The sequence below is a fragment of the Prionailurus viverrinus genome, chromosome X, assembly GCF_022837055.1.
Source record: "Prionailurus viverrinus isolate Anna chromosome X, UM_Priviv_1.0, whole genome shotgun sequence".
Lineage (NCBI taxonomy): Eukaryota > Metazoa > Chordata > Mammalia > Carnivora > Felidae > Prionailurus > Prionailurus viverrinus.
This window is the reverse complement of record NC_062579.1, coordinates 28651083-28677239: the sequence shown is the minus strand read 5'-3', so window position 1 is coordinate 28677239 and position 26157 is coordinate 28651083. Positions and strand designations below refer to the sequence as shown.

The 26157-nt window shown below is 41.2% G+C and overlaps 1 protein-coding gene across 1 annotated transcript in view; it reads right to left on the bottom strand.

Moving 5' to 3' along the window:
- CFAP47 (cilia and flagella associated protein 47) overlaps positions 1–26157 on the bottom strand; it is a 566656-nt gene that overhangs the window by 119426 nt on the left and 421073 nt on the right. Inside the window, exons 57-58 of the mRNA XM_047844880.1 lie at positions 3465–3640; positions 2739–2846 (exon numbers count right to left, since the gene is read on the bottom strand). Of these exons, the coding sequence (XP_047700836.1) occupies positions 2739–2846; positions 3465–3640 (284 nt within the window). The remainder of the gene's footprint in view (positions 1–2738; positions 2847–3464; positions 3641–26157) is intronic.

The window sequence follows — 26157 nt, the reverse complement described above, 5'->3', positions numbered from 1 at the left end:
ACCACTTTATACACATCAGAATGGTCAAAATTAGTCTTACCATACCCACGTACTTGAGAATGTGAAGCAATTAAAATTCACGTACGGCCGGTGGGAGTGTAAATAAATACAACCAATTCTGAACTCTGTCATTATCCAGTACATTAAAGTGATATTGCATTCCTATGTTTGTACCCAAGAAAAATGGGCATAAATATGCAACAAAAGCATATACAATGTTACATACAACACGTTTCATAATATACCAAACCGGAGGAAAAAACACAAAAGTCTATTAACAATAAGGATTTTTTTTTTGCAGGAACGAAAATAAATGAAGAATCGTAGATAGAACAACATGAATGGGTCAATAAGTCCTGAATATCATTCAAATATGAGTGAAACAAGCATCAGAGAAAGTTTTGAATAGGAAAAAAGGAGTACAAAATTTATAATTAAAGAAAAAGACCATGACCTCTTAAAATGACCATTCATATCTCAAGTATATCACAAAAAATATTACCAACACGAAATAGGAACAGAACATTATAATAAAAAAAACCACATAAATCAAACATCCAAACGACAACAACAAAAATGGTCTTGGATGTTGACAGCTGACCTGAAAATTCAACAGAAAGATTGAAAGATAAATTCAAATAAATCTAACTTAATACAAAAGCACAAATGTTGGTAAAAAAGGCCAAAATATAAGAAAATTAAAATAGCCCCCAAGTTCTAAAACTAAAACATGGCTGTTTTAGGAAGAGACAAAATAGAGAGCATAATTTGAGACTTCCAGAAACTGAAAATCATGTGTTTCCATATTGAAAGGAACCCCAACCACCTAGAAAAATGTATGAAAATAGAGCCACACCAATTTATAGCATTAAAACATTTTAAAGACACTGAGTACAATTAATGGCCAAACTTCCAAAGAGGATAAGGATCCATAATAAGGCTGGCTCACAAAATAGTTATTATCAAACATGTTTTAATAATATGTAATTTTCAATTATACACAGTACAACTTGGATCAAAAGAAATATGCTTTAGAAAACCATGTACAAAAGTAACAAGAACTTAAAAAGAAATAGAAAAGGGGAGCACCTTTTAGTGGAATGAAAAAAAAACACATGATTGTAAAACTGGCTGAGCTAAACATTTTCACATAAGTGTATTCGATTTGTTATATACACACATAGTTTTCATACATTAATATATTTTTAAAACGAGAAAAAATATACAACTAGAAAGACATTTGTTAATAACTTGAAGTAGACACTGCTGCTGCCCTACCCAGTTCCCCTAGAAGATCTTCACCAGTTCTCTAGCCCCAGACTCCAACCTCTACATGTCGCGGTTCATCTTCCATCTGAGACCTTCAGATGATTCCCTTGGGCCCTGCTGTCTCCTCAAGTGTACAGATAGTAGAAGTGCCTGGGAGTTTATACCTCTTCCCAAGGAAGCCTATAGTGACTAGTTTGGGGAGTTCAAAAGCTCAGCATCTTGGCATCAGGACAAACTCTGAGATGTCATTTATGCTCCAGAGCTGTCTGCAGGATCAGATAAAGTCTGGGACTGTACCTGCAATCATGAGCTTGCTTACTTCCTCCCTTTTCTTTTTTTTTTTTTTTTCAACATTTATTTATTTTTGGGACAGAGAGAGACAGAGCATGAACGGGGGAGGGGCAGAGAGAGAGGGAGACACAGACTCGGAAACAGGCTCCAGGCTCTGAGCCATCAGCCCAGAGCCTGACGCGGGGCTCGAACCCACTGACTGCGAGATCGTGACCTGGCTGAAGTCAGACGCTTAACCGACTGCGCCACCCAGGCGCCCCATTTCCTCCCTTTTCTTATCCTGCTTCCCATATTCTCTTACTGATTTTTCTCACTGAGATCACTTCCTCAACAAATCACTTGCTACAGATTTATTTGGCTAACAGATCTGGCACTGGGAGAAATCAACATTCTTCTGGTGTACTAAGGGAGAGAAATTAACAAACAGGTACTGATTTGTCCACTAGTGTGCATGCTCTTTAAAGGTAGGAATAGTGACTTGGTTACCCCTATGTACCAGCATCGAAACTGGTGCCAGACACGTAATAGGAACTCAACTATGTAAATATAAATGGTCATATCTCAAGGGCACGCACTATTAGCCAAGTAACCAAGTATTCTCCACTGCCCACTACTTACCCTCTGCTTTGCTTTGACCAAACTTCAGTCGGCCTTCTATCTTTCCCAAAGGCCCCTGAGCTCTGCTTGTTCCCAAGCCTGAGCAAGCACAAAAAAAGTGCAACATGCCTCCTTTCTCTGCTTCTCCTGGGAATTGGCTTACCACAGCATTGCTCCTTTTCCTATCTGTCCCCACCAGTCATTTTCCTTTCTATGTCCAGTTTTCCCTCCAAAGACTCTGCTTAACTCTTCTTGTCCCACCTTTACCTTTCACTGTTTGATTGTGAGATGCTTGCAGATTTCTGAGATCAGTATTCTCCAACTATTTCAATAGTTCCTTTCTTTCCCTTACAATAATCATTTTGAATAAAGGCCTCTCTATACTAAGCCCTGATTTGTTTTTCTTTCACAAAAGTTTTCCCTGGGGTAGTTTCAATATCAAACCTTCCCTGGAAAAGAAAATCAATGACTGAAAATATATTTATGTCTTATCAAAAAAGATCAAGTGGATTATAACAATATTCTTTTAGAAAAACTTTTTTCTTTACATGAAATAATTTTATCTATTAAATGGAACTTACTTGCCAAGGTCACATTGTACTTCTGGCATTGTGGTTGGTTTTGGTAATTCAGTAGTTAATCTCAGTAAATACCAAAACTCCAGAGCCACATTAGGTTGAAAAACAATGCTGGTGGAGAAAAACACACAAAATCTTGTCAGTGACTTTAGTTTGTGTCAAACCTAGCAGACAAAAATCCTAAATAGGTGGTTTCAAGTACAATATTTGACAACTGTTCTGTGACAAATTCTACTCTTGTTGTAGATATATTAAAAATTTTTCATTTTTGGTGAGAAAATCACTTTATTATTCAGAAAAACAGTGTCATCATTAATATCTGTTTAATAAATGCCTGTTGAATGAATGAAAAATGTTTAATGAATTCAAATATCTTGCAAGAGCTATAACAAGCGAAGTCCTGCTTTCTGTGATTAAAGCCAACTTAGTTTGTTGAATAGAACGCATGTATATTTTCATGCGAAGGCTACCAAGTGACATGCAACTCTGGAGAGCTTCCCTTATAGTCTGCGTGTGCTCACCTTTGGGGGAAACAGAGACAGAACCTGTGACTGTCTACAAGTAGAACCAGAAAAAAAACTAACTAAATAAAAAATCAATAAAACCGGGCTGGCATCTCAGCTCTGTCATCTTTTATATGAGGAGACTTGAATAAGTCACTTAAAATAATTTTGAAGGCTTAATTTCAGAGGATCGACAATAAAATATAATGCTACACTCCCACCATACCTTTCATCTCTACAGCCCGGAGTTGCTGGAGAATACCGTGCCACATACTTAGTACATTCTAGTGGATACAGCTGAAGTTTCTTGAGTCCATTAAGAGCAGCATTTGATAACTGCACATCTAAGTGAATAATTCTCTTTTTTGGATTAGAGAGAGGTATTTCAATGCAAATGCTCTCCTAGAATTACAGAACAAATGTATAATCAGCTCTTAGTGTCAGCACTGAATTAGTATTCTACAAAAGCAAATGTAAAGAAAACTTTCACACAACAAAAGGCCATTTGTTTCATTTTTCTGCTTGATCTACTATTGAATATATCTCACTCACCTTTAATCTCTTATATGTTTTCCTTGACTAGTTTTGGCAAATGGTAACATTATTTTTTTTCAACAACAAATACTCCAAGACATCCATCTAGCTAAATGCTCAGGAAAGTGTAAAATTACTTCTAAAATATAGTTTTCTTCAATACCATTATTACCACGAGGTCCATTTGTCAATGTTTCCCCTAGCTGTGGTACTCAAACTTTAGCATGCATAAGAATCCTCTGCAGAGGTTGCTAAAACATAGATAACTGGTCCCCTACCCCAAAGATTCTGATTCAGTAGCTCTGGCATGGGGCCTGAAAATACATCTTTTCTTTTTTTCTTTTTCTTTTTCTCTTTTTCTTTTTCTCTTTCTTTCTTTCTTTCTTTCTTTCTTTCTTTCTTTCTTTCCTTTCTTTCCTTTCTTTCTTTCTTTCAGAGAGAGACCGAATCATAAGCAGCCTCCAGGCTCAGCATGGAGCCCCACACAGAGCTGGATCTCACGACTGAGATCATGGCCTGAGCCGAAATCAAAAGTTGGACACTTAACTAACTGAGCCACCCAGGTGCTCCCCCACCTCTTTTTAGAAAGAGAGAAAAAATGTATTTGTTTTTTTGAAAAATTTTTAAAGTTTATTTTTGAGAGGGCGGGGGAGGGGCAGAGAGAGAGGGAGACACAGAATCCAAAGCAGGCTCCAGGCTGTGAACTGTCAGCACAGAGCCCAACATGGGGCTTGAACTCATGAACTGAGAGATTGTGACCGGAGCCAAAGTCAGATGCTCAAGCGACTTAGCCACCCAGGTGCCCAGAAAATATGTATTTCCAAAAAGTCCTATTGATTCAGAGGATACAATCTATAACATCAGCATTGAGTACTAGGGAAGATCTGAACTAAGAAGACAAATTATGCTGATAATATAAACTATCTTCTTGTTTAGATTCCTTCCTTCTATTTTGGTTTTTCCTGTCCTGCCCCCTAGCTACATCTACACAGCCCTGGAAGGCACTCTTTACGTTCCAAGTTCTTGATCCCCATGCTGGACTTTTCTGGCTAATGACTTTTATTTCATCCCATTACAGCCGTGATCTCCATGACATTAAAGACCATTAATTGAAACAAAAGTGTTAAAGGTGATTAGCAGGCAGGACATATCTCAATCTTAAGCAAAGACCAGTTGTCTAAAATGCCTTACCCTAATGAAATAGAGAATGTTGGACATTTCATTCATAATTCAAAGCGTGGTAATGGATGTACTTTAGGACTTGGAGGTATTTTGAAACTTATCAAATTAAAGGAGTGACAAAAACAACCTTGAGGTTAAGCTGGTAGGTACAGGTGGTGATGGGGAGAGAGTTATTCACAAAACATATCTTTAAGATAGATATTACAGCTTCATCCAAGGAACGAACATTTGCTTGATTACCGATATATAAATAAATGAGTGGATAAATGTAACATTTGGGGGGAATAGAAATAGCATTTAGTATGGTGAACATCTGGTAAGGAAAGATGAAAAACAAGAATATATACAAATTTACAACTGAATTGGGATATCATTTAAAAAAAAATTTTTTTTAACATTTATTCATTTTTGAGAGATAGAGAGAGACAGAGCATGAGCAGGGGAGGAGCAGAGAGAGAGGGAGACACAGAATCCAAAGCAGGCTGCAGGCTCCAAGCTGTCAGCACAGAGCCCGATGTGGGGCTCGAACCCACGAACTGCGAGATCATGACCTGAGCCCAAGTCAGACATTTAACTGACTGAGCCACACAGGCGCCCCATGGGATATCATTTATTACAAATCAGATTTAATCATACATGCAATGGCAAATGGCCACTGCCAATAGTTTCAGAAGATATTAGAATCATGGATTCTAAAATATATGGGCATTTAAATTGCTATATTAAAATAATCAATGTTCATAATCATAAAGAAGGAAAAGTAAAAATATAAAATGCAAAAAACCCAATAATGACATTATGTCACAAAGTTTATAATTTCATGAGACTGTTATAGAATTTAGCCTTCTAGGAAGTTTCTAAGGGTCAAACAGATCAACAACTAAACCATATGACCAGGATGACAAATACCAACAACCATATATTGGCCTAGAAACTTTGCCCAGGTCTTTAGACAGAAAACTAAAATGAGACAACGTTGGACTAGACATTTGTCCTGGTCTATTACTCAGATATTTCTTAGAGATGATCGGTATCAGTCTATAGTAATGCTATAGCTTCTTCTTCATAAAAGTAAAAAGTGATTTTCAAAATGTTTTCACCACAACCTCAAGGAATTAATTTTACATCACAACCCGGCCCACATACACATGCCACTGAAAAAAAAGATTCACAAAACATTCCTTACTCTTCCCACACATGACATTTTCTGATACTTTCTATTTTCTTTTATTCTATTTCTTTATTTTGTAATTTTTAAAATTTTTTAATTAAAAAAAATTAATGTTTAATTTTGAGGGAAAAAGAGAGCATGAGCAGGGGAGGGGCAGAAAGAGAAGGAGACAAAGAATCTCAAACAGGCTTCAGGCTCTGAGCTGTCAGCACAGAGCCTAATGCGGGGCTCAAACCCACAGACCGCGAGATCATGACCTGAGCTGAAGTCAGGCACTTAATGACTGAGCTACCCAGGTGCCCCCTACTCTATTCTATTAAAAAAATAAATAATAATAATAATAATAATAATGCTCATTTTGACCCACTCATGTTTTGAGATCTATACAATGAAAACTCTGGTCTACAGAGGAATGAAGTACTGGAATACCAAATTGTTTCATGTCTTATCACATATAAACTTCTGGCTCAAAGTAAAACAAAACCACTTTCAATCTAGTGTGATCTCTGTGAACTACAAGCCATGTAACAGAAGCATGCCCTAGTGTTACAAATGTGTTAGGACCTTCTGCACTTGGCCAAATCTCAAGAGATGAAAATGAGGATGCAGCTCTGGGGCATTTGTGTAACAGTTCCTCTTTGATACGTCCATGGCTGAGAAGAAAAGCTGGTAAAAGCAAGATAAGAGGTACCAGCCAGATGTCCAAGGCCGGATAGTCCCCTTGCATGCTCTTGGCTTCTGTAACCTTGTTTGCCTCCTGCCTCCACCAACTACTCAAGTAGCACCACTGATAAATGCCCCCTCCCCTTTTTCTTTTTTCTCTTGGACCCCCTCCCATCCCAGCCATAAAAGGAGGCCAGCCAATGCCAAGGTTTGGGACTCAGTCTTTGGAGGTGACTCCACTGGGCCGGCACCGGTGCACAATGAACAGTCTTTCCTGATTCCCCGAGTGCGTGTGTCTTGTCTCTTCCTGGGCGTGGTGTACTTGCTGTAACATTTTGGAGCACTGGCTGGGAAGCCAACAGCTGCACTAGCCCCTTGAGCCACCATTGTCGGTGGCCAGCAGACAGGCCACTCTTCGAGGGCCCCTGTGACAGAAAAGAAGGCGCACCGCTGGTGACTTCACTGGACTCTGACCCTTGCTGGGCTGGCCATAGTCCGCCCCCACTGCACTCGGATGGACTCCAGGGGGAATCAGAAAATTCTGCCTGGATGGGACACTGGACCTAGTAAGTGTCCCCGGGGACCCAGAACCGAGTTCAGGCCCGCCTTAGAGGCAAAAGGGGAGCTTGATCACCTCCCAGGTGACACAGTCTCTGCATAGCACAGGGAAGTCCTGGGTGGAAGTCTGCAATCTGTGTGAATGTGTGCGTGAGTGCCCGTGCTCCACGGTCTCAGCTACGGAGCCTGAGTGGGTCCTACCCTGCAATTCCGCGATGACATCATACAGTTCAAGGCAGAATCAGGTTCACAGAGGCCTCATCCGAGTCAGGGGTTTACACTGACCTGCCAATGCTAAGAGGCATCTAAATCCCCGTGAGGAGAGCAGCCAGGCAGACGAAGTGACATCTTCCCTTGTGTTTGTCCTGCAACACCGTACATTGGGAAGGATTTATCTAGAATACCAGGATGGGGGAAAATTCCTCAAAACCAACTGTTTTGGAATGTATGATTAAGAATTTTAAAAAGGGATTTTCAGGTGACTATGGGGTCAAATTGACCCCCAGGAAGTTACACACTCTCTGTGAATTAGAATGGCCCATGTCTGGTGTAGGTTGGTCCCCTGCAGGCACCTGAGATGTCCCCACAATCTGAGCTGTTTATAAAGTAGTTAGTGGAGACCTTGGCCACCCAGATCAATTCCTATATATGGATCAGTGGCTGGAAATAGCCCAAGTCAAGCCTACTTGGGTCTGGGTTGATGTTAATAGTAAGGGACAATGTAGGGTCTTAGTGGCACAGGCCAAGAAGAAGACCTCATAGCAGAAAATTCTGCCCTCCATCCTCCAGGAAAATTCAGAAGTCCCTCCATTTCCACCACCATATGCCCCCAGCGCCCCATCAATCAAGGGAGGGGAACCTCCCCTGCCTGATAATCCACCCCCATTGGTCTCGGCTCTGCCAGCAGTCAGACCACCCCAACCGGGGACACCTCAACTGGTAGGAAGATGCCTCAGGTCCGTGGCTCAAGGTCCAAAGCCCCCAATGGCAATGCAGATGGCATTGTGGGAGACTAGGGGCAGCCAGAGAATAGGCCCCAATGGGACCTTACAATAGGGGGGATTGTTTTTCTACTACCAACCGTTCTCTACTACTGACTTCCTCAGTTGGAAACACCACACGCCGCCCTACTCTGAGAAGCCACAGGTGATGACAGATCTCCTAGAATCCATAATCCAGACTCACCACCCTGCTTGGGTCAGCTGCAAACAGCTTCTTCTTACCCTTTTCAACACAGAAAAGCACTGACAAATTGTCCCCAAAGCCAGAAAATGGCTCCAGATTCAGGTACCAGATGGGAATCTAGATATTGAGGCTTGGGTATGGGAGGCTATGCCCGAAGAAGAGCCCCACTGGGACCCCAACACAGAAATGGGAAGGGCCAGACTAGAAAAATACTGACTCACCTTCCTCCAGGGAATAAAACCAGGGGCCAAAAAGCCCACCAGCATGGCAAAGGTATCTGAGGTCTTACAAAAGCCAGAAGAGAATCTGGCTGATTTCTATGAAAGATTATGTGAAGTCTTCAGAGTTTACACTCCATTTGACCCAGAAGCCCCTGAAAATCAGTGCATGGTCAATGCTGCCTTTGTGGGACAAGCCCAAAGTGACATTAGAAAGAAGCTCCAAAAATTGGAAGGATTTGATGGAAAAAATGCCAAAAATTATTGGAAATCGCCAACAACATTTTTGTAAACTAGGATCAAGCTGCCAGAAAGGAAGCAGACCGAAGAATGAAACAAAAGGCAGCTCTCCTGGCCACCGCCTTGAGGTGACCACCCCCTCCAGAAGGGCCCCCACGGAAACCACGAGGGATGCAAGAACAAAGCAGAAGGGCGCCCCTGGGATGGGATCAATGTGCCAACTGCAAAGAATTTGGACACTGGAAAAATGAACGCCCCAAATGCCAAAAAGGGAGACCAAACACTTCTGCTCCACCCAGCCACTACCAGCCAGGACCACCTGAGGCTGACCTGAATGGACTGGCAGGAGTGGACTCTGATAAGGAAAGACCAGGTTCTATCCAACTAGGCCCCTATGAGCCCATGGTTAAAATGAAGGTGAGGGCCAAACAATAGACTTCATGGTGGACACTGGGGCTGAACACTCTGTGGTGACATGCAAGGTGGCACCTCTGTTGGGTCGAGAAGTCACCATCGTAGGAGCACAGAGGTATAAACCCAAAGGCCATGTTGTGGTCTCTGACAATGCCAGCTGGGGCGTCACCAAGTAGTGCATGAATTCCTGTACCTACCTGACTGCCTGGTCTCACTGTTAGGTAGAGACCTCTTAGCCAAGTTGGGTTCAGATAACCTTCTCATCAAACAGACAGACACAATTGTGCCCAAAAGAAAAGGCCCAACCCATGATTTTGTCCCTGACGATTTAATGGGAAGAAAAATGGAAATTATATACTTACCCTCCCGGGGAGCCAACTGTGGCCCCCGAGCTAGAAGCTGAATTCCCTTCAGTTTGGGCAGAAGGAAACCCCCCTGGTCTGGCAAAAAACCATCCCCCCCAATATTAATTGACCTAAAGCCTGGGGCTGAACCTGTCAAAATACACCAATATATCATCCCACAGGAGGCACGCCTGGGGATCTAGACACACTTGGACAGGCTACTCAAATGGGGACTTCTAAAACGATGCCAGTCCCCATGGAATATTCCCCTGCTGCCCGTGAAAAAGCCTGGGACAAATGATTACTGCCGTGCAAGACCTGAGAGCCATTAATGAAGCAGCCTTCATGTTGCATTCAGCATTGCCTAACCCATACACTCTACTAAAACTCATACCCTCTGAAGCAGAATGGTTCACATGCCTAGATTTAAAGGACACCTTCTTCTGTCTCCAGCTAGAGCCTAACAGCCAACCCGTATTTGCTTTTGAGTGGGAAAACCCTACCACATGGGCAAAGGAACAATTCACTTGGACTAGACTGCCACAAGGATTCAAAAATTCACCTACCTTATTCAGTGGGGCACTAGCATCTGATTTAGCCAGGTTTCCAAGATGGAACCTAGCATGTGCCCTCTTCCAGTATATGGACAATCTCTTGCTAGCCAGTCCCAAGCAGACCCAGTGCTGGGAGGGAACCAGAGCCCTACTCAGGCTATTAGCAGAGGCGGGATACCAGGTGTCAAAGAAAAAGGCACAGATCTGCCAAGAGGAAGTTCAATATTTGGGCTTCAAAATTACCCAAGGCAAACAGATGCTGGGAGCCAAAAGGAAACAGGCAGTCTGTGCCATTCCGGTTCCCACTATCTGCTGGCAGATCCAAGAGTTACTGGGAGCAGCAGGATTCTGTCCAATATGGATCCCAGGGTTCTCAGAGTTGGCCAGACCTCTATACAAAGCACTAAAGGGGGAAGAGAGAGCACCCCTTTTCTGGGGCCCTAATCAAGAAAAGGCATTCAAAAGTATAAAAACAAAACTCACAGAGGCACTGCTCTTGGGACTCCCAGATATATCATGAGATTTCAATCTGTTCATACATGAGAAGAATGGGGTGGCTCTGGGGGTTCTCACCGAGGAATGTGGGCCTTGGCAAAGACCAGTGGCATACCTTTCAAAGCAGATTAACTCAGCTGTGGCAGGATGGCCACCCTGTCTGAGGACCCTGGCAGCCACCACACTTTTAACCAAGAAAGCAGACAAACATGTTGGGGCAAAACCTAAACCTTAAGGTTCCCCATTCTGTCACTGCCTTGATGGATGCCAGAGGGCAACACTGGGTAACGCATGCTCGGATGATACAATATGAGGGACTGCTACGTGACAACCCATGAATAAGATTGGAAGCCATAAAAACTCTAAGCCCTGCCGCTTTCTTGCCTGCAGTGGCAGGGCCCTCAGAGCATGATTGTCTAGAAGTACTTGATGAAGTCTCTTCTAGCTGACCAGACCTATCAGACAGGCCCTTACGAAATTCTGACTTCATCCTGTATACCAACAGTAACAGCTTCATGAATGAAGGCAAAAGATATAGTGGTTTTGCAACAGTCTCTGATTTTAAGGTCATAGAAGCAAAGGCCCTTCCATAGGACCACAATGGTCAGCCCAAAGAGCAGAACTGTGGGCCCTAATAAGAGCACTGGAACTCAGTAAAGACAAACAGGCCAACATATACACTGACTTGAGCTATGTCTTTGCCACTCTACATGTACAAGGGGCTCTATACAAGGGGAGAGGACTTGTGAGCGCATGAGGAAGAGAAATAAAAAATCGGGAAGAAATCCTAAAACTATTAAGGGCAGTCTGGGATCCGAGGAAGGTAGCAGTCATCCACTGCAAGGGACACCAAAGAGGAAAGGACTCAGTGTCAGAAGGTAACCGATGAGCTGACATCACAGCTAAATAAGCAGCGGGAAAACAGACAACACCCTCAAAAATCATGCTGGCCCTGGAACTGCCAACTTCCCCAAAGTACACAATCCAAGAAACAAAACAGGCACAGCACAGCAGAAAAAGGAGGCCAGACAGAAGACGGATGGTGGGTACTTCCAGACCAAAGAGTCTATGTACGGGAGCAGCTAGCCCACCAGGGGGTTCTCCAACAGCATGAACTCACCCACCTAGGAAAAACTGCCCTTGAAACCTTTTTAGCCGTTACTCTGTAATTGCTCAACTCCCATCCCTCTGTGCCTCTCTCAACACTGCCTCCTCTGTGCTCAAAATAATGCCAAACAAGGCCCCACTGGGCCCATGGGAATCCAACACTGTGGTCACGCATGCTTCGGCATGCTTCAAAGGTTTAGAGGTAGATTTTACCGAAATGAGACTCAGTAAGGATACAAATATCTTTTAGTAATCATCTGCACATTTTTGGGCTGAGTTGAAGCCTATCCCACACGCACTGAAAAGGCAAGAGAAATAACCAGGGCCTTGCTAAGGGATCTCATTCCCAGACATGGAATGCAATTAACCATAGGCCCAGCTTTTGTGGTCAAGGTGGTATAACAAGTAGCCAAAACCCTAGGTATCCAATGGAACGTACACACAGCCTACCGGACCCAGAGTTCAGGGAAAGTGGAATGTATGAACCGGACCCTTAAATCAGCCATGGCAAAACTATGTCAGGAAACTAACTTGCCCTGGACAGATATACTACCCCTAGCTCTTCTCTGAATATGCTGTACACCCCAGGCAAAAATAGGATTCTCCCCATTTGAGATCCTATATGGAAGACTCCCTCCACTAGTAAAATTCAAGGGGGACCTGACAGAGCTAGGGAATTTAGAAACACAAAAACAACTCCAAGGACTAGGGAAAACTGTACTTGAGATACATTAGATGGGTGAGAGACAGGATACTTACTTCCCTAGGAATAAGTGTATACCCCCACAAACCTGGGGATCAGGTTTGGATAAAAGACTAGAAAAAGGAACCACTTAAACCTACCTGGAAGGGACCTTATTTAGTTGTGCTAACTATGCCCACAGCTCTCCAGGTTGCAGGACTTATTGCCTGGATCCACCATTCTCAAGTAAAGGCTTCACCACCTGTCACCTGACAGCCACTTGAAATGTAAAGTAACTGCTAACCAGAACAATGCTCTACAGATCACCCTTAAGAAGAAAGCAACCGAAAAGCAGCCTGCAGCCAACACCTGAGAACTCTCTGTAACCAGAAGCTTGAGGAAATCACCAAGCAACTTAAATAAATTATAACAAATCATTTTCTCTCAGATTTCATCGTCATCCCCTACCTATTTCTCTTTGCAAACTTGTTGCCATACTCTTTGCTGTAGGGTTGACCCAAGTTACCCCCGCAGACTGGCGCCTCAGTCACAAACTCTTGTTAGCCTTCCTCTACTTACTAGTGTCAGGATGCCTTATTCTCTTTAGATGTATATTATCTGAGTTATGATTGATGTCTTCCTCTGCATGTTGTTCTCTGCCTTTATAACCGTCTCCTACCCCAAGATGGGATCGCCCTATCTCCTGTCCCTGCTACACTTACTCCTGTTCCTAACTTGTTCAAGAGGAGTCTTCTCACTCCCACCATGCAAATGCATGAGTTATCATTTGCCTTTGTCCCCTAAAGGCACAAAGAGTCACTCTATGCTTCTAACCGTTGAACCCCATCTACTGTCTTCATGAGGGACAAACTTCGGGGTTGCACTGCCTGCTACCCCACTCGGCCTCCTAAAGAGGCCATTTCTTCCCATGTGCCCTTCCTGACTCTTGCTCCAACCCCTCCCCCCTGTGTCAATTCCTGCTCCTCTGGTCTGCAGAGATAAAATGACACTACCACCATGCCCCTGTGCCACTGTGTACTCCCGCATGCCGAATAGATATTATGATACCAAGAGGGTCACCCCCCCGTACCAGAAATGGAAAACTTATTGGATGGGAAAAATTTAAAAACACACACACACACACACACACACACACACACACACACACTATTGGGGACTGCCTGATCCAACCTGCCCTGATGTTCCCCATGACTGCTGGGTCACTTCTGACCTAACCCTTCAACCTCTGACTGAACATAAATCAGACCAACTTGTCTTAGATCCCCATTTGATCAAATGTTAAACACTACACATCGCCTCCTCAATGATACCAATCCCAGCCTGGCCAAGCCTGTTGGCTCTGCTTGTCCACAGGAACCCCCCATTACACAGCTACTCCGACAACACAGACAACTGTAAATGTTACCCTGTTAACTAAAGACCCACACCCCCACATGGTGAGGCCTGTACTAACAGGAGTCGAACTGTCCCAAACAGCTCCCAGGTGCCTGACAAACAAAATTGGAAAAGAGCCAGTTGGCAATCTGACCATTGGCAAATGCAACCAGACTCTTGACTGTCAGAAATTCAGTCATCTTCCTATAACCCAACCCTGGTGTTGACCCCTCCCAGGGCTTCTCTTTGTATGTGGGTCGGATGCCTACCTGTGTCTACCAGCCAATTGGATGGGCATCTGCACCCCAGCCTTCATCACTCCTCAGATAAATATTGTACCCAAAAACCAGTCTCTTATAGTACTCTTCGCAGCATATACTCAGTCCAGAAGAACGATTCAAGTCATACGGCTGCTAATTGCCTTAGGAATAACGGCAGAGGTGGGCACTGGAATAGGAGGAATAATCTCCTCAACCACTTATTATCATGAATTATCCAAGGACCTAACAGATGACATAGAACAGGTTACCAAATCTCTGATGGTTTTACAACACCAAGTAGACTCCCTAGCAGTGGTAGTCTTACAAAACAGAAGAAGGCTGGACCTGCTTACTGCTGAAAGAAGAGGAATATGTCTCTTCCTAAATGAAGAATGTTGTTTCTATGTCAACCAATCAGGGATAGTCTGAGATATGGCCCAGCAGTTAAGGGAGCAAGTCAACAAATGAAGACAGGAACTTGCAGATTCATGGAACTCTTGGAGCAACATATGGAATCGGGCATCCTGGCTCTTCCCCTTAACTGGTCCTCTCCTAATGCTTTTCATAGCCCTCCTGTTTGGTCCTTGTATTCTTAATATGCTAACCAGGCTTGTTTCCTCTTGCCTAGAAGCTATAAAACTCCAAATGATGCTCCAGTTGGACCATTCTAGCTGTTGCTACTCTCCTTTGAATTACAAAGAACCCTAGCTGCCTCACCGGTCCCTTCAACATCCCTGTGCAGCAGGAAGAAGCCAGAAGGGTCTTCGCCCCTCTTCCCATGGCAGCAAATGGTTCCCTGACGCCCACAAACTGATTTTTCTCTAAGTCTGCCACAGTAGCTTGAGAATTAAGAGGGAAGAATGAGAAGAAAAGCTGGTAAAAGCAAGATAAGAGGTACCAGCCAGACGTCCAAGGCCGGATATTCCCCTTGCATGCTTTTGGCTTCTGTAATCTTGCTTGCCTCCTGCCTCCACCAACTACCCGAGTAGCACCACTGATAAGTTCCCCCCCCCTTTTTCTTTTGTCTCTTAACCCCCTACCATCCCAGCCATAAAAGGAGGCTGGCTGATACCAAGGTTTGGGGTTCAGGCTTTGGAGGTGATTCTGCTGGGTGAGCACCAGTGCGCAATAAACAGTCTTTCCTGATTCCCCAAGTGCATGTGGCTTGTCTCTTCCTGGGCACCAAGTATTTGCTGTAACATGGCAAATATCACTACTTGATCACTTCCCTCTTACACAGTAGGTCTGGACACCCCCTCACAATTGAGCAGCCTTACAGAAAGGAATCATTAATTGCTTTGAGCTACTGGCACTAAGAAGCACTACAATCTCTAGAGAAAGCCTATAATTGAATTCTCTGGGGTCGTCTCAAAACCAGCAATAGACTCAATAGAAATAAATGTTTAATTATGGTAAAAAGCTTTAAGTTTCCAATTAACAGTGCTGTATTTCTAGGGCGCCCGGGTGGCTCAGACGGTTAAACATCCAACTTTGGCTCAGGTCATGATGTCATGGTTTGTAGATTTGAGCCCTGCAACTGACAGTTGACAGTGCAGAGCCTGCTTGGGATTCTCTCTCTCTCCTCCCTCTCTCTGCCTTTCCTCTACTTGTGCTCTCTCTCTCAAAAAAATAACATTTTTTTTAACATTTTATTTTTAAAAAATCTTTTAATGTTTTTATTTTTGAGAGGGGAGGGAGGGGCAGAGAGAGAGGGAGACAGAAGATCTGAAGTGGGCTCTTGCTGAGAGTGAAAAGCTCCATGTGGGGCTCGAACTCACGAACCATGAGATCATGACCTGAGCTGAAGTCGGAAGCTTAACGGACTGAGCCATCCAGGTACCCCAATAAATAAACCTCAAAAAAAAAGAGTGCTGTATTTCTAGTCTGGTAAAATATATGTCAAATTTAACTACAACATTATAAAAAAATAATTTCTAGCTTTCATTATAGTTTGAATATTTTAAGTTTAAATAGATAAAAATCCCCAAATTACACCTTTAAAATCAGTTTTGTATGAATAATCCCTTTTAAATATACACCTGCCAAGATACTGTCAAAATTAATTTGGAAAAGATTAATTTTCTAACTATATTTCTTAAGGCCATAAAAGTTAGATATTTTATTAAATATTTCATGCATTCAATAAGTTAAAGAGATTTTTGTCATTCATCATTTGATGAGATGATGAAAATTTGTAAGTTTATTCTCGAAATACCTTCTTTGTGTTATCTATATAATCCAAAAATGCATAACTATTTTCAGCATGCAAAAGAGAAGGTATAAAGAATTCATCTGCAAAAATGGTTAATAGTGTTATTATCTAAGCCATCCTGCCACCCCCATTCCATTTTATGACAAATAACTCTCATTCAATAGGAAGTATAAAGTCAGCTGAATTTCTGTGCATGCTTTCTCTATATAAAAACTGTGAAATATTTGGCTGGTACATGTCTTCCCAATGTCATATTCTTCTAATTTGATTAGCTTTTTTTTTTAAAGTTTATTTATTTATTTTGAGGGAGAGAGAGAGAGCACACAAAAGTGGGAGAGAGGCAGAGACAAGGAGAGACAGAGTCCCAAGCAGGCTCCTTGCCATCAGGGCAGAGCCTGATGTGGGGCTCAAACTCACGAACCCAACTGTGAGATCATGACCTGAAATGAGATCAAGAGTCGGATGCTTAACCAACTGAGCCACTCAGGTGTCCTTTAATGAGTGGTTTTATAAGTCTTTTTATAATTAAATATATATCAGTTTGGATTTATTTTTTTTTTTACAAATTCAAGTGAAATAGTGACTATATGCAATGACTTCAAAACTGTCTTTTGTCTTCACGTGGCCTCTTTTAGGTGCAACAATAGACAGCATTCCTTTGTAAGGTGTCCAGTATTTTTCTCTGGATTGTACTTAAGGAATGCTTTAGCTAACATAATGACTGATTTAAGAAACTGCTTCCATTTCTCATAATTCTTTTGCAAAAGTAATAAATTATGAATATTTAATCCTGTGGAATATAAGTAAAGATTTTAAAGCATGAAGGCAGTCATAAGATGCTGAAATTTACAACACTGAAAAAATTCAAATACTCAGATAAGATTGGAATACAATTCAAAATATGTACAAACAGATATATTGAATTTTGCAAATTATAAACTTTAGCAGAGGAAGTTTGAATAGCTCTATTCATCTTAAAACAGATATAAAATGTTTTCAGCATCTAAATATAATTGATGTTTATTATTTTCTTAAAATAGCAGAAACATTTTGAGAGATTTAAAAACAGAAATTAGATCAGGTCATTCCCCTTCTTTCCACCCTCTAGTGGCTTCTAATTGCACATGGAATAAAATCTCTTATCTTGCCCTCTGAGGTCCTGCAAGATGTGGCCCTGCCGGCACCTCTGAATGAAAGTCACCCTTGCCATTTCTGTCCAAGCTCCAGCCTCACAACAATCTTTTCTGCTCCTGGGATGCCTGGGCTCCTTCTTACTACCTCCCTTCCCAGCAAGCTCATTTTGTTCCAAGGGTTTGCACATTTGTTAATTGCTCTACCTGGGTACATTTCCCCAGTCCTCATGCGTCCCTCAGTGAAACTCTGGACAATTTTTGTGGGTAAAATTGTCACTAAATTTAGCTAAGGCATTTATTATCATGGTAACAGATAAACTGGATGGACTCTTCCACTACTGACCTCCAAAGCTGGCAGGATCTCCCTCTTCCAACCTGTTGCTAACTCAGGATAGTTCCCAATGCTGGATCAGTCTCATTGTCAGATGTTTAAAAAGGTACAAAATCAATCAATACTTTCATTTCCTACTGAATGAATGCTTTTACCGATATTTCCTCCTGGCACCCCCTCCCTATCCCGGGGACATGTAGTAATTTTTGAGACTGCTTGTGAGGAGGAAGGTAGACATTACCTGCTGTTTTCAACTTCCTTGCTCTAACTTTTCCTGCAATCACCGCACTAATACGGCTCCTTCAGGTTACAGGATGCAGATGGGAGGTGAGGTAAAAGAACAAAGGCTATTTACCTAATTGATATGGATTGATCTTTTCCAGTTGACATTCTGGGTCCTTCTCTTTTCCCCTTTCTAGCATTACCCCATGTAGACTTTTTCTCCTGGGTTCTTCTCACCCTAGCAGAATGTATCTTGAGTAGATCCTTTTAAAACAGTCCAAGCCCAGTCTCCTGGCTCCTGTCACTGAGTAGAATAGACTTTGATTTACAAGGTCTTGTCATATGCCAGTGGAAGTGCAGCTGCTGTCCCTGTAGCCATTTTCCCTCCATCCATGGTCTAGTCTTTTAGCAGGAACTCACCAAATTCCAGTGGGCATTAAGCTGTCAGTTTCTACTTTTTAAAGAAACCCCTCCCCCTGTCTTGGTGTTCTAGCCAATGTCTTGGCTGGCTGGACATGCGTGATAGCCTAAATATATTTAATCTTTCATGATAGCAGAAATATCATCTTTCCAGCAAAACTGTGCTCCCCTTCATAACATGAAGATAACATGGGGCAGCAGCTGCCCAACCAGAGGTTACATTTCCCAAACTCTCTTGCACCCAGGCATAACCAGGTGGTTAGTTCTAATAGTACATGAGAGAGATTGATGTATGTTGCCTCTGTGATGAGATGATTAAGAAACCAGTGGAAATTCTTTTCTGTTTCTTTTTCTTTCTCCATCTATATGCAGGAACTGCTGACTTCCTAAAGGTTGATGGAACCACAACTGGAGGAGCCACCAACTGGGAACAAATGCACCAGAGTGTTACAATTATTAAGAACTTTTATCGTGTTAGGCCACTGAAATTTCAGTTTGTTATGTCAGCTAAAAACACCAGAACTATTTTATTTTTTTTTAAATTGTTTAATTTTTGAGAGAGAGAGAGAGAGAGAGAGAGAGAGAGAGAGAGAGAGAGAGAGAACACACATAAGCAGGGGAGGGGGAGAGAGAAAGAGGGAGGCACAGAATCTGAAGCAGGCTCTGGACTCTGAGCTGTCAGTGTAGAGTCAGGTATGGGCTTAAACCCATGAAACATGAGATCATGACCTGAGCTGAAGTTGGATACTTAACCAACCGAGTCACCCAGGCGCCCCTAAAAATACCATAACTAAAACATTCAGTGAGTCCTTAATAAACGGCATAGCAGCACCTTTCATAACATGGACACAGAATTATCTATGGTTTTCAGGTTTATGTCTTTAATTAAAAATGTAAAACAATAGGGGTGCCAGGGTGGCTCAGTTGCTTAAGTGTCTGACTCTTGGTTTCAGCTCAGGTCATGATCTCACAAGTTGCTGAAATCAAGACCCACATGGGGCTCTACACTGACAATGCAGAGCCTGCTTGGGATTCTCCCTCTCTACACCACGTGCTCATGTGCATTCTCTCAAAACAAATAAACTCTAAAAAGAAAATGTAAGACAACAGAAAACTCTCCCATGAAATATCCTATTTCAATGTTATTTCTGTTTTCTGACTCTACTAGACTGTTAGCTCCATATAAATAGGGGTCTTGTTTGTACTATTCATCACTGTTCCTCAGTGTGTAGAATAGTGTGAGGGATACCAGAGATAATAAATACTCTTTAAAAAATAAATGTGCAATTGATTAGAGACTTTAGTGTTTGTATATAAATCTAATAGTTAATATGTCTGGTATTCTGGATAATCAGAACTTTGAACTAAATAATACAGCAACCTTTGACAAAATCCTACTCAAAGGAATTTAAAAATCTTGAGTTAACCTAGGCTACCTCCTTTCATGCAAGTTATTGGTAAGGACAACTGTGAGAAAGACAGTGGGTTAACTTTATCATTTGGTTGGCAGTTCACAGCTTCTTCGAACAGAAAAAATTTAATTCACTGAGTATTTGCACTGAAAACCTCATCACTTCCTATTCTAACTAGGTCAGAGTAAATCAATATTATATGTTTTGCCCATAAAAGCCTAATGGAGTCAATGACAATTCAATATGCACTAGCAGGAAGTATTTTCCACCATATTGATGAGGGAGCATAAGGCAAGCTGAGGGCAAAGGACAGGCTAACAGCATCCTCCCGCCACCCCCTGTGGGATATGTGTGATATTCCTTGGACACTCCTGGCTGCCCAAGAACAAAGGAAAGGGAAAACAAATGGTTAACTGATAGAGATCACAGTCATGCAGGACAGGAATCTCCTTCAGTTTACAGATAACTTAGTAAACTTCAAGAAAAAAAGTAATCTTATCCATAGACTAATCTCCAGAAACCTATAGACTCTGTTTCCTGGAGCCCTAATATCACCCTTACTAGGATGTAAGGGGGTTTAAATGCTTGCTATGGTGATGTGGGAAACTAAAGCAAATGAAAAACTAAATTCCCTTACTGCCTACAGACCATTGAGTAGTCCTTGAAACGGGCAGTGTGACCTTCCTCTAGGAGCTCAGCTGCCTCGATGATGACACTTAGCTAGGGGCAAAAGAGAATCTTAGCTTAACATTATCCCAACCTCCAAGATCCTGTAAGTCTACTTTAACATATAAAAATTCCTCTGGAAACTTCCTTTGTCTCAAATCCCCAAGATATAGGCTGGCAATCATACTCTGAGCTTACGGACTGCTGATACACATCTGAAAAGTCTCATGACTGAGGTTTTAGTAAACAGTAATAAATGATGTTTTCCTAACAACAGCTAGCCCCTCAAGGTCCTGGAAACATCGCTTCCAAAATTCCTTAGAGACTTACGTCATCCTTAACTCCCTCCCACCTGAAGGTATATCATCAATCACTCTTCACAACCCTAGTGCAGCTCTTTCTGTCCATGGGTCCTGTCCCCATGCTTTAATAAAATCACCTTTTTGCACCAAAGATGTCTTTAAGAATTCTTCTTGGCTGTCACTCCCAACTGCACCTCCCCCCGCCCCCACCATTCTAAAACCCCATCAATGTCATCTCCCAGAAGATAATCATGAGTCAATTTTAAAGGAATTACTTCTGGGGTGCCTGGCTGGCTCATTCGGTACAGCATGTGACTCTTGATCTCAGGGTCATGAGTTCAAGCCCCATTTTGGTGTGGAGCCTACTTAATTAAAAAAAATTAAAGGGATTATTTCTGATGTCCAAAACATGCAATATTAAGTTAACCATGTTATTGAGGAAATTTTCAATTTTAATTTTATTCAATTGAAAAACATCACCAAGCAATAAACAAACTGTACCAAAGGGTATTTATAAAGGTACCATGTAATTCAGAGGAAATGATAACTTATAGTATGTCTCAGTAATTTTCCTAAATTGAAAAGTAGGTGCCAACACTTCAGAACTCAGAGGAAACAGGCAGCTAACTGTAAACTAGAAACACCATTGTCATTCTTCTGCAACTGCCACCCGCATAACCCTATACCTAAGGAAGTACCCTATATCCAACCTGAGACATACGGAATGCAGAGGTACAATCAAGGCATGCTGCTAATGCCAGAGTGGGGCATGATGTGAAGGTGAGGATGTATTTGACAGACACTGAGGAGCTGTGAAAAAGTGAGAAACTCCATTCATGTGTATTCAGACATTTCCCATAACCTTGGAGGCGGGGGTGGGGGTGCAGTAGTTATTAAAAGCAGTGACAAATAAGGGCACCTGGGTGGCTCAGTCAGTTGAACATCTGACTCTTGATTTCAGCTCAGGTCATGATCCCAGGATCATGGGAATGAGGCCCATGTTATGTTCCTCACTGAATGCAGAACCTGCTTAAGATTCTCTATTTCTTTCTCTCTGTCCCTTTCCTGCTTGTGCTCTCTCTCTAAAAAAAAACCAACCAACCAACCAAAAAAAAACAAAAAAGCAGTGACAAATAGAAATATGTCTAATTGCAGGGAATGATCCCTAGGAAGTACCCTCTTGCTTAACTGTTTAAGATAGGATCTCTCTCCCTTTCCTTTTGCTCTCTATATACATACACATACATATGTGTATATGTAGAGAGCAAAATGGAGTCTCTCATGTCAAGCAGGAGCCTGTGTCAAGCAATGACGCAGGCAGTTAAAAGTACCGCAGCTATGGGATGCTGATGCCAGGATCAACATCAGCTGACACACCAGAAATGATACCAAGCAGAATCAGAGCAAGTCTGCAGAGGCCTAAGACCAATTAAATCTCTTTCAAAAGGGGAGGATTTTTGTAACAAGCTGTCAGACTCTTCAGACATGACCTCTCTGTGTCTGACCACTTAAAAAAGGCAGCTGCTGTTGAAGGCTCTGCCCGATTGATCTCCAAACAGAACTGATATCCTTCACTGCTTGAACATAATAAGCAGTAAGTACCGAGAGCAGACCTAGACAGACAGAGCGGCCTTATCTCAACTGCACGCCCACAAACTGACTTCGTGTTTGGTTTGTTAACTTCTTATACCCTTCTGTTATCTTGTTTGTGTGGCTTGTCTTATGTTCCGCTCTGTGTGCTGTGTAAGAAGCCAAGTTTAATCACATGGGGAAATGTCACTGAATTTGGAATCTTGAACCTCCTTTATAATTATGATTGAATAAAACTGACATTGTGGAAAGACACAACTTGTGTGTGTGCCTTCACAGCATGCTCATGACTATATATATATATATATATATATATATATATATGCATATATATGTACATGTACACATAAATATACAGTCTATATTTTATTTTGTCAAGATAAATTCAAAGCAGAATGTTAACATTTTACACTAACATTTCATGAGGAAGAAAAATTTCAGTATCATGTACAACACCCATGACATGTGATCTTTCACCCAGAAAAAATAAAGAATATAAAAACATAAAGAAAAGAAAAACATAACAAAATGAGATCATAAAATATATATTTTATTATGGAGGCTAAAATTTTAAATTAAAAACTTACTTAAAATGATTGGCAATTCACATATGTTTTGTATTAATGCTTTTATGTTTGACACTAAGTGGATTAATAGTGTTTTTAACTATGCTCCTGTAGGGGAGAAAATTTCACCATCCCAAGATATGCCTCTTTAGAATATTGATTATTTTAAGCTGGTTAAGAAAAAAACAGACAAATGAGAAACCAAGTAGAGTTACTGACATTTATAAGGGAAATCTGAATTTGTAAGGGTGTCTCCCTTACTGTACCAGGAAGAGGGGGATGACTAAATCTCTAGAGATTCTTATCAATAGAAAAGGCAAAACTTAAATCTGCAAAAAAAGCATTATTCTTGTTTACTGTGCTTTTCCTGGTCACCTCCCAACGTTTTGCTTTATCTTTAGATGAACAAGGTATTTAAGCCCAAGGCTTCAGCCATTTTGGGGAGTTATGCAGTTTCCTGGGTCTCTCCCATGTAAACCAGAAGGAGGTATACATGTTATTAAACTTCTGTTTGACTTTCTGCTGGTAATTTGTCTCATGTCAACATAATTCTTACATCAGCCAAAAAACCTTTAAAGATATAATAAACATTCCCCCCCCCCCAACACTCTTCTTTCTAATATGTGTACAGACTTCTGGGTTGCACCATTAACAATATAGTGAATTTAATTAAAGGTTGATTATAAAATGAAAAAAGGAGTCATTCAATTGTCACTGACAACAGAACAAATATTATGCAGTCTATGATCTAAAGCTTAAAGCATAGATTTTGTTCACACACTTAAGTTTTGTTTTCAGAATGCATTTTTAACTCATGGCTGTATGTTGAAGGTATTATCAGTAGGAAGATGGTGGATTGCTCTTATCATTCTCTCACAGCCCAACTATATGACATACAAGACATTTTTAAGGTCAAACAAAATGGAATAGCAGATATCACATGTTAAAATTTCCAGAAGAATACTAAATAATTTATACCAATTAGAGAGTGGACGACTCACAACCAATTATTGTTCATTGTCAATATAATCTGATTTTTGGAACCTACTCTAAGAAGTAAACAAATTTATGTGCCTCGAGGATGTAAACATTTCTTACACGAAACCTATTTTAATGGAGATTCTAAACATTCATCTCTAAGGAAGATGTGAAAATTGGGTTGAATGTAACAAAAGCTGAGATACAGATGGAAAATCAGAGATGGGTTAGTATCTTGAAAGCTCCATTGCCACATCTGACGATTTAAGGTTTAAATAAAATATTTCTTGGGGCGCCTGGGTGGCGCAGTCGGTTAGGCGTCCGACTTCAGCCAGGTCACGATCTCGCGGTCCGTGAGTTCGAGCCCCGCGTCAGGCTCTGGGCTGATGGCTCGGAACCTGGAGCCTGTTTCCGATTCTGTGTCTCCCTCTCTCTCTGCCCCTCCCCCGTTCATGCTCTGTCTCTCTCTGTCCCAAAAATAAATAAACGTTGAAAAAAAAATTTTTTTTAAATAAAATATTTCTCAAAAGTTTGGCAAAACAGCAAATGCAGTAAAAAAATAGTAGGTAAGGACAACAGTTTTAGCATACTTTTGATAGTATTCAGAAAACTTCAAGAAATGCACAAAGATTTATTTGATGGGATTATTTAAAAGAATCCATACCATCTCCAGCAACTAGATCATCATGTCTGAGAGTTAATAAGTGCATACATTTTTACCTTAGGCAATTACCAGTAGAAAGGTGGGGAAACCTAATAACTGGGGAACAACATCACTGTCATTCATAGCCCAAATGGACTGAGTTAGTCAAAAAAGACTCCCCTTCCCCACCTATCTCAGCTGAAACTGATTACTTACTATAGCATACCTGCCTGTAGCGACAAACAGAGCAATCTGGCAATTCACGATGCTAAGTTCTATTCTTGCATTACAATGTAAAACTGGTAAATGGAATGGGGGCTCAGGAATTGCATTTTCATCTATGTAGACTTTGAAAGTAAATTATTGAATATCTTTATAAAATAACTATGTTAGCTATTCACAATGAAAAATAAAAGCAATAATAATCAGAAGTACATACACAAACGAGATGAGTTATAGGTATCACACTGTGGTACCAAAACCAGGAAAGGTTTAAATTAAGCACTGACAGGAAATCAACACAAACTGAATTCGAATTACATGTGTTAGAAAAACAAAACAAAATAAAAAATAACCACAGACCCAAAATGGCGTCACTTCAGCCAAGTCCTCAAAGTGGGGGAAGGGGGGAAGCTTAAGCGCTTAATACATAATCTAATTGCAGTATCAACTCCCCCAGAAAAGTAGTCTTAACTGGTCAGGAATTTGAAGTACATTAAACGAAACAGATGGTGTCTTTTTGTTCAGTCTTCCTACTTATCTACATCAAGTATCCTGATGATGTGTGTTTCTCAGTTGGTGTGACAATCTTTACCATTCAAAGTTGAGAGTTAAAAAAAAATCTCAATTTCTATCAATTTTGCTCAAAGGGTTGACAACTCTTCCCAAAAGGGGGGCACATTATATACCATTTCATGAGAAGATGTGAATAGTTATTTATCTGTAAGTATTTTAGAATCACGTCCTTTTTTTGGTTAGTATGGGTTGCAGATCTCTGATCATCTCTGTATCTATTTTAAACATACAGTTAATAAGGAAGCCAATGTCCATTTTTTGAGGTGCCACCTCATGGTCTCAATTTCTCCTGGACCGATTTAATTTTTTTTTTTTCCTCCTGTGTCCTGGTAAAGAGATTGCTGTTAATACAGTAACCATTTTCCACAGCAAGTAGTTTCATAAAATTATGCCAAATTAAAAATAACCCTTAAGAAAGATTTTATTCTGCAGTGATAGTAGAGCCATGGAAATGGGGCGTTTTCATTGGGTGAAATGACTCTATCATCATCATATTAAATCATTTGCCACTTAGAAGAGAACACTTTTGCAAACTACATTTGAGTGCATCTCAATAGTCTGACCACCCGTTTTCTGACTCAGTGGCGATTTACCCAGAACTGAAGTGGGTAAGTAATTGATTTACAGACTATTTCAGTCTTTTAAAA